The sequence below is a fragment of the Oncorhynchus mykiss genome, chromosome 26, assembly GCF_013265735.2.
Source record: "Oncorhynchus mykiss isolate Arlee chromosome 26, USDA_OmykA_1.1, whole genome shotgun sequence".
NCBI lineage: Eukaryota > Metazoa > Chordata > Actinopteri > Salmoniformes > Salmonidae > Oncorhynchus > Oncorhynchus mykiss.
In genome coordinates, this window is record NC_048590.1 from 8,446,004 (window position 1) to 8,455,778 (window position 9,775).

The 9,775-nt window shown below is 43.8% G+C and overlaps 1 protein-coding gene across 1 annotated transcript in view; it reads left to right on the forward strand.

Moving 5' to 3' along the window:
• The window catches only part of LOC118944501 (tetraspanin-18-like), an 83,067-nt gene that overhangs the window by 68,965 nt on the left and 4,327 nt on the right, over window positions 1-9,775 (forward strand). The window contains exons 4-6 of the mRNA XM_036964152.1: window positions 3,806-4,000; window positions 7,319-7,393; window positions 8,553-8,651. Of these exons, the coding sequence (XP_036820047.1) occupies window positions 3,806-4,000; window positions 7,319-7,393; window positions 8,553-8,651 (369 nt within the window). The remainder of the gene's footprint in view (window positions 1-3,805; window positions 4,001-7,318; window positions 7,394-8,552; window positions 8,652-9,775) is intronic.

The window sequence follows — 9,775 nt, forward strand, 5'->3', positions numbered from 1 at the left end:
GTCTGATGTTCTGATGTTCTGATGTCTGATGTTCTGATGTCTGAGGTTCTGATGTTCTGCTGTCTGATGTTCTGCTGTCTGATGTCCTGCTGTCTGATGTTCTGCTGTCTGATGTTCTGCTGTCTGATGTTCTGCTGTCTGATGTTCTGATGTTCTGCTGTCTGATGTTCTGATGTTATGCTGTCTGATGTCCTGATGTTCTGCTGTCTGATGTTCTGCTGTCTGATGTTCTGATGTTCTGCTGTCTGATGTTCTGCTGTCTGATGTTCTGCTGTCTGATGTTCTGCTGTCTGATGTTCTACTGTCTGATGTTCTGCTGTCTGATGTTCTGCTGTCTGATGTTCTGATGTTCTACTGTCTGATGTTCTGCTGTCTGATGTTCTACTGTCTGATGTTCTGCTGCCTGATGTTCTGTTGTCTGATGTTCTGGTGTCTGATGTTCTGATGTTCTGCTGTCTGATGTTCTGCTGTCTGATGTTCTGCTGTCTGATGTTCTGCTGTCTGATGTTCTGATGTTCTACTGTCTGATGTTCTGCTGTCTGATGTTCTGCTGTCTGATGTTCTGATGTTCTACTGTCTGATGTTCTGCTGTCTGATGTTCTACTGTCTGATGTTCTGCTGCCTGATGTTCATTTGTCTGATGTTCTGGTGTCTGATGTTCTGATGTTCTGCTGTCTGATGTTCTGCTGTCTGATGTTCTGCTGTCTGATGTTCTGCTGTCTGATGTTCTGCTGTCTGATGTTCTACTGTCTGATGTTCTGATGTTCTGCTGTCTGATGTTCTGCTGTCTGATGTTCTGATGTTCTGCTGTCTGATGTTCTGCTGTCTGATGTTCTGATGTTCTACTGTCTGATGTTCTGCTGTCTGATGTTCTACTGTCTGATGTCTGATGTTCTGCTGTCTGATGTTCTGCTGTCTGATGTTCTGCTGTCTGATGTTCTGTTGTCTGATGTTCTGTTGTCTGATGTTCTGCTGTCTGATGTTCTGTTGTCTGATGTTCTGCTGTCTGATGTTCTGATGTTCTACTGTCTGATGTTCTGCTGTCTGATGTTCTGCTGTCTGATGTTCTGCTGTCTGATGTTCTACTGTCTGATGTTCTGATGTTCTGATGTCTGATGTTTTGCTGTCTGATGTTCTGATGTTCTGCTGTCTGATGTTCTGATGTTCTGATGTTCTGCTGTCTGATGTTCTGCTGTCTGATGTTCTGATGTTCTGATGTTCTGCTGTCTGATGTTCTGCTGTCTGATGTTCTGCTGTCTGATGTTCTGCTGTCTGATGTTCTGATGTTCTGATTTCTGATGTCTGAGGTTCTGATGTCTGATGTTCTGCTGTCTGATGTTCTGCTGTCTGATGTTCTGCTGTCTGATGTTCTGCTGTCTGATGTTCTGCTGTCTGATGTTCTGATGTTCTGCTGTCTGATGTTCTGATGTTCTGCTGTCTGATGTTCTGCTGTCTGATGTTTTGATGTTCTACTGTCTGATGTTCTGATGTTCTGCTGTCTGATGTTCTGCTGTCTGATGTTCTGCTGTCTGATGTTCTGCTGTCTGATGTTCTGCTGTCTGATGTTCTGATGTTCTACTGTCTGATGTTCTGCTGTCTGATGTTCTGATGTTCTACTGTCTGATGTTCTGCTGTCTGATGTTCTACTGTCTGATGTTCTGCTGCCTGATGTTCTGTTGTCTGATGTTCTGGTGTCTGATGTTCTGATGTTCTGCTGTCTGATGTTCTGCTGTCTGATGTTCTGCTGTCTGATGTTCTACTGTCTGATGTTCTGCTGCCTGATGTTCTGTTGTCTGATGTTCTGGTGTCTGATGTTCTGATGTTCTACTGTCTGATGTTCTGCTGTCTGATGTTCTGCTGTCTGATGTTCTGCTGTCTGATGTTCTACTGTCTGATGTTCTGCTGCCTGATGTTCTGATGTCTGATGTTCTGCTGTCTGATGTTCTGATGTTCTACTGTCTGATGTTCTGCTGTCTGATGTTCTGTTGTCTGATGTTCTGGTGTCTGATGTTCTGATGTCTGATGTTCTGCTGTCTGATGTTCTGATGTTCTGCTGTGTGATGTTCTACTGTCTGATGTTCTGCTGTGTGATGTTCTACTGTCTGATGTTCTGATGTCTGATGTTCTGTTGTCTGATGTTCTGGTGTCTGATGTTCTGATGTCTGATGTTCTGCTGTCTGATGTTCTGATGTTCTGGTGTTCTGGTGTCTGATGTTCTGATGTCTGATGTTCTGGTGTCTGATGTTCTGATGTCTGATGTTCTGGTGTCTGATGTTCTGATGTCTGATGTTCTGCTGTCTGATGTTCTGATGTTCTGCTGTGTGATGTTCTACTGTCTGATGTTCTGCTGTGTGATGTTCTACTGTCTGATGTTCTGCTGTGTGATGTTCTACTGTCTGATGTTCTGCTGTCTGATGCTCTGCTGTGTGATGTTCTACTGTCTGATGTTCTGCTGTGTGATGTTCTACTGTCTGATGTTCTGCTGTCTGATGTTCTGATGTTCTGCTGTGTGATGTTCTACTGTCTGATGTTCTGCTGTGTGATGTTCTACTGTCTGATGTTCTGCTGTGTGATGTTCTACTGTCTGATGTTCTGCTGTGTGATGTTCTACTGTCTGATGTTCTGCTGTCTGATGTTCTGCTGTCTGATGTTCTGCTGTCTGATGTTCTGATGTTCTGCTGTGTGATGTTCTACTGTCTGATGTTCTGCTGTCTGATGTTCTGCTGTCTGATGTTCTGCTGTCTGATGTTCTACTGTCTGATGTTCTACTGTCTGATGTTCTACTGTCTGATGTTCTGCTGTCTGATGTTCTGCTGTCTGGTGTTCTACTGTCTGATGTTCTGCTGTCTGATGTTCTACTGTCTGGTGTTCTACTGTCTGATGTTCTGCTGTCTGATGTTCTGCTGTCTGGTGTTCTACTGTCTGATGTTCTGCTGTCTGATGTTCTGCTGTCTGGTGTTCTACTGTCTGATGTTCTGCTGTCTGATGTTCTGCTGTCTGGTGTTCTACTGTCTGATGTTCTGCTGTCTGATGTTCTGCTGTCTGGTGTTCTACTGTCTGGTTTTCTACTGTCTGATGTTCTGCTGTCTGATGTTCTGCTGTCTGGTGTTCTACTGTCTGATGTTCTGCTGTCTGATGTTCTGCTGTCTGGTGTTCTACTGTCTGGTTTTCTACTGTCTGATGTTCTGCTGTCTGATGTTCTACTGTCTGATGTTCTGCTGTCTGATGTTCTGCTGTCTGATGTTCTGCTGTCTGGTGTTCTACTGTCTGATGTTCTGCTGTCTGATGTTCTGCTGTCTGGTGTTCTACTGTCTGGTTTTCTACTGTCTGATGTTCTGCTGTCTGATGTTCTGCTGTCTGGTGTTCTACTGTCTGATGTTCTGCTGTCTGATGTTCTACTGTCTGGTGTTCTACTGTCTGATGTTCTGCTGTCTGATGCTACACTGAACAAAAATAGAAACGCAATATGTAAAGTGTTGGTCTCATGTTACATCAGCTGAAATAATAAAATCCCAGAAAAGTTCCATACGCACAAAAACGCTTATTTTTCTCAAATTTTGTCCACAAATTTGTTTACATCCCTGTTAGTGAGCATTTCTCCTTTGCCAAGATAATCCATCCACCTGCCATGCTTGAGTGACAAGCATCATTAACTTGTGCACACGGTATAGCCTCTCCCAGTTAAATCAGACATCAACTTCCTACTATACTTCCTTCTTCCTGGCTATACTCTGTTCTGATTGGCTGCCTGTGTGTCTCTCCTATTCTGATTGGCTCCCTCTCTCTGTGTGTGTGTGTGGTCCAGTTAGGAGGCTCTTTCCTGCTTGGTGTGGGTGTGTGGGTACTGGTGGACCCTATGGGCTTCAGGGAGATCATAGCAGCCAACCCTCTGCTCTTCACTGGGGTCTACATCATCCTGGCCATGGGGGCAATGCTCTTCCTCCTCGGCTTCCTGGGCTGCTGCGGAGCCATCCGGGAGAACAAGTGTCTGCTCCTCTTTGTAAGTTCAGTGTGTTATAATAGTGCTATAAACATTCCTCTTTGTAAGTTCAGTGTGTTATAATAGTGCTATAAACATTCCTCTTTGTAAGTTCAGTGTGTTATAATAGTGCTATAAACATTCCTGGGCTGCTACTCTTATCTAGTTGTCTACTCTACATTACGTTTGGTCAGTTATCTACTCTACATTATGTCTGGTTAGTTATCTACTCTACATTATGTCTGGTTAGTTATCTACTCTACATTATGTCTGGTTAGTTATCTACTCTACATTATGTCTGGTTAGTTATCTACTCTACATTATGTCTGGTTAGTTATCTACTCTACATTATGTCTGGTTAATTATCCACTCTACATTATGTCTGGTTAGTTATCTACTCTACATTATGTCTGGTTAGTTATCTACTCTACATTATGTCTGGTTAGTTATCTACTCTACATTATGTCTGGTTAGTTATCTACTCTACATTACGTCTGGTTAGTTATCTACTCTACATTATGTCTGGTTAGTTATCTACTCTACATTATGTCTGGTTAGTTATCTACTCTACATTATGTCTGGTTAGTTATCTACTCTACATTATGTCTGGTTAGTTATCTACTCTACATTACGTTTGGTCAGTTATCTACTCTACATTATGTCTGGTTAGTTATCTACTCTACATTATGTCTGGTTAGTTATCTACTCTACATTATGTCTGGTTAGTTATCTACTCTACATTATGTCTGGTTAATTATCCACTCTACATTATGTCTGGTTAGTTATCTACTCTACATTATGTCTGGTTAGTTATCTACTCTACATTATGTCTGGTTAGTTATCTACTCTACATTATGTCTGGTTAGTTATCTACTCTACATTACGTCTGGTTAGTTATCTACTCTACATTATGTCTGGTTAGTTATCTACTCTACATTATGTCTGGTTAGTTATCTACTCTACATTATGTCTGGTTAGTTATCTACTCTACATTATGTCTGGTTAGTTATCTACTCTACATTATGTCTGGTTAGTTATCTACTCTACATTATGTCTGGTTAGTTATCTACTCTACATTATGTCTGGTTAGTTATCTACTCTACATTATGTTTGGTTAGTTATCTACTCTACATTATGTTTGGTTAGTTATCTACTCTACATTATGTTTGGTTAGTTATCTACTCTACATTATGTCTGGTTAGTTATCTACTCTACATTATGGTTGGTTAGTTATCTACTCTACATTATGTCTGGTTAGTTATCTACTCTACATTATGTCTGGTTAGTTATCTACTCTACATTACGTCTGGTTAGTTATCTACTCTACATTATGTCTGGTTAGTTATCTACTCTACATTATGTCTGGTTAGTTATCTACTCTACATTATGTCTGGTTAGTTATCTACTCTACATTATGTCTGGTTAGTTATCTACTCTACATTATGTCTGGTTAGTTATCTACTCTACATTATGTCTGGTTAGTTATCTACTCTACATTATGTCTGGTTAGTTATCTACTCTACATTATGTTTGGTCAGTTATCTACTCTACATTATGTCTGGTTAGTTATCTACTCTACATTATGTCTGGTTAGTTATCTACTCTACATTATGTCTGGTTAGTTATCTACTCTACATTACGTTTGGTTAGTTATCTACTCTACATTATGTTTGGTTAATTATCTACTCTACATTATGGTTGGTTAGTTATCTACTCTACATTATGTCTGGTTAGTTATCTACTCTACATTATGTCTGGTTAGTTATCTACTCTACATTATGGTTGGTCAGTTATCTACTCTACATTATGTCTGGTTAGTTATCTACTCTACATTATGGTTGGTCAGTTATCTACTCTACATTATGTCTGGTTAGTTATCTACTCTACATTATGTCTGGTTAGTTATCTACTCTACATTATGTCTGGTTAGTTATCTACTCTACATTATGTTTGGTTTAGCGCTCTTGGCTTGTCAGCATGTAGAATTACAGAAAGCAGTGCTGGTAATTGGATATTGCTGAGAAGCTGCGTGAAAACCAACCAGGTGACAACTAAGCTGCGTGAAAACCAAACTGCGTGAAAACCAATCAGGTGACAACTAAGCTGCGTGAAAACCAATCAGGTGACAACTAAGCTGTGTGACAACTAAACTGCGTGAAAACCAATCAGGTGACAACTAAGCTGCGTGAAAACCAATCAGGTGACAACTAAACTGCGTGAAAACCAATCAGGTGACAACTAAGCTGCGTGAAAACCAATCAGGTGACAACTAAACTGCGTGAAAACCAATCAGGTGACAACTAAGCTGTGTGAAAACCAATCAGGTGACAACTAAGCTGTGTGAAAACCAATCGGGTGACAACTAAACTGCGTGAAAACCAATCAGGTGACAACTAAGTTGTGTGAAAACCAATAGGGTGACAACTAAACTGCGTGAAAACCAATCAGTTGACAACTAAGCTGTGTGAAAACCAATCGGGTGACAACTAAGCTGTGTGAAAACCAATCAGGTGACAACTAAGCTGTGTGAAAACCAATCAGGTGACAACTAAGCTGTGTGAAAACCAATCAGGTGACAACTAAGCTGTGTGAAAACCAATCAGGTGACAACTAAGCTGTGTGAAAACCAATCAGGTGACAACTAAGCTGCGTGAAAACCAATCAGGTGACAACTAAGCTGTGTGAAAACCAATCAGGTGACAACTAAGCTGTGTGAAAACCAATCAGGTGACAACTAAGCTGTGTGAAAACCAATCAGGTGACAACTAAGCTGTGTGAAAACCAATCAGGTGACAACTAAGCTGCGTGAAAACCAATCAGGTGACAACTAAGCTGTGTGAAAACCAATCAGGTGACAACTATTTCCCTCCTGAACCTTCACCCCGTCTACACTAATCATTATGGTTGGCTATAAGATGTCTCAGCTGTTACCTTGATGCTGTAAAACGCTGGGGTTATTCAGGAAGTACAACGATATGAGAAATAGTGCCACCTAGTGGACTAAAGGATGTTGTGTTAATTATTGGTCACTGAAACGGAAGAGATATTTGACTTATTTTGCATTTATTTTTTATTTGACCTGTATTTAACTTAGCAAGTCAGTTAAGAACACATTATTATTTTACAATGACTGCCTACCGGGGAACAGTGGGTTAACTGCCTCGTTCAGGGGGCAGAACGACAGATTTGTACCTTGTCAGCTCGATGGGATCCAATCTCTCTGTCTGTATATTGAGTTTTATTTATGAGATTCCATATGTTAGCAACCATTTTTACCTAAAGTGTTTAGTGAATGGAGTCACTATTCTGATTGTCCCTCTTCTCTCTCCCTCTCCTCAGTTCTTCCTGCTCATCCTGGTCATCTTCCTGGCAGAGTTAGCAGCAGCCATCTTGGCCTTCGTATTCCGGGAGCATGTGAGTGTTTCTCTGTTTCTCTCTCTGATTGGAATCCGGTAACCTCCTCAGGACATTACGCCCGTATTAGGCCAGGGTGGACTTACACTATCAGGCATCAGTCCCAGATACAGGTACGCCCATATTAGGACAGGGTGTACTTACACTATCAGGCATCAGTCCCAGATACAGGCACGCCCATATTAGGACAGGGTGTACTTACACTATCAGGCATCAGTCCCAGATACAGGTACGCCCGTATTAGGACAGGGTGTACTTACACTATCAGGCATCAGTCCCAGATACAGGTGTGCCCATATTAGGACAGGGTGTACTTACACTATCCGGCATCAGTCCCAGACACAGGTACGCCCGTATTAGGACAGGGTGGACTTACACTATCAGGCATCAGTCCCAGATACATTTACGCCCATATTAGGACAGGGTGGACTTACACTATCAGGCATCAGTCCCAGATACAGGTACGCCCATATTAGGACAGGGTGGACTTACACTATCAGGCATCAGTCCCAGATACAGGTACGCCCGTATTAGGACAGGGTGTACTTACACTATCAGGCATCAGTCCCAGATACAGGTACGCCCGTATTAGGACAGGGTGTTCTTACACTATCAGGCATCAGTCCCAGATACAGGTACGCCCGTATTAGGACAGGGTGTTCTTACACTATCAGGCATCAGTCCCAGATACAGGTACGCCCGTATTAGGACAGGGTGTACTTACACTATCAGGCATCAGTCCCAGATACAGGTACGCCCATATTAGGACAGGGTGTTCTTACACTATCAGGCATCAGTCCCAGATACAGGTACGCCCGTATTAGGACAGGGTGGACTTACACTATCAGGCATCAGTCCCAGATACAACGACCGTGAGGGGGTTGCTACGGTAATGGGGTTGTCAAAACAAGCCTGCCGTGGAGACTTTTAACTGAAAGTGCTTTGAGGAATCAGCTACAACAGGGAAACCGTACCGTGGCGTTGCTACGGTAATGGGGTTGTCCAAGCAAACGAACTCACCGTAAAGCCCCTGGTAAAGATTCTCAATTAGAATTCTGGCCAAAGGGTTATCGAGACCGTTAGAGGTTGCCGTGGTTTTAAAAGCACGTCGTAAACTGTTCGGTAGAATCCTAAAGACACTATTCTCTTTATTGTGCAGCTCACCAGAGAGAAGTTTACCAGAGATCTGAAGAAACACTACCAGGGACACAACAACACCGACGTCTTCACCTCCACGTGGAACGCCCTCATGACCACCGTAAGAGTCCGGTCAGGGTCCGGTCAGGGTCAGGGTCCGGTCAGGGTCCGGGTCAGGGTCCGGTCAGGGTCAGGGTCCGGTCAGGGTCAGGGTCCGGTCAGGGTCCGTTCAAGGTCAGTGTCCGGTCAGGGTTCGGGTCCGGTCAGGGTCCGGGTCCGGTCAGGGTCAGGGTCCGGTCAGGGTCCGGTCAGGGTCAGGGTCCGGTCAGGGTCCGGGTCAAGGTCCGGTCAGGGTCCGGTCAGGGTCCGGTCAGGGTCAGGGTCCGGTCCGGGTCCGGTCCGGGTCAGGGTCCGGGTCAGGGTTCGGGTCCGGTCAGGGTCCGGTCAGGGTCCGGGTCAGGGTCCGGGTCAGGGTTCGGGTCCGGTCAGGGTCCGGTCAGGGTCCGGGTCAGGGTCCGGTCAGGGTCCGGTCAGGGTCAGGGTCCGGTCAGGGTCCGGTCAGGGTCAGGGTCCGGTCAGGGTCAGGGTCCGGTCAGGGTCCGGTCAGGGTCAGGGTCCGGTCAGGGTCAGGGTCCGGTCAGGGTCCGGGTCAGGGTCCGGTCAGGGTCAGGGTCTGGTCAGGGTCCGGTCAGGGTCAGGGTCCGGTCAGGGTCCAGTCAGGGTCCGGTCAGGGTCAGGGTCAGGGTCCGGTCAGGATCCACGGCTCCAGAGACAGTCCACTCTGTCCATTATTACTATCAGCCTCATTTCTGTCTGTATAAAACATCACTATACAGTACTAATCTACCATGTCTCTCTGTCTGTATACAGTACTAATCTACCATGTCTCTCTGTCTGTATACAGTACTAACCTACCATGTCTCTGTCTGTATACAGTACTAATCTACCATCTCTGTCTGTATAGAACATCACGATACAGTACTAATCTACCATGTCTCTGTCTGTATACAGTACTAATCTATCATGTCTCTGTCTGTATACAGTACTAATCTACCATGTCTCTCTGTATAAAACATCACTATACAGTACTAATCTATCATCTCTGTCTGTATAGAACATCACTATACAGTACTGATCTACCATGTATCTCTGTCTGTATACAGTACTAATCTACCATGTCTCTCTGTCTGTATACAGTACTAATCTACCATGTCTCTCTGTCTGTATACAGTACTAATCTACCAT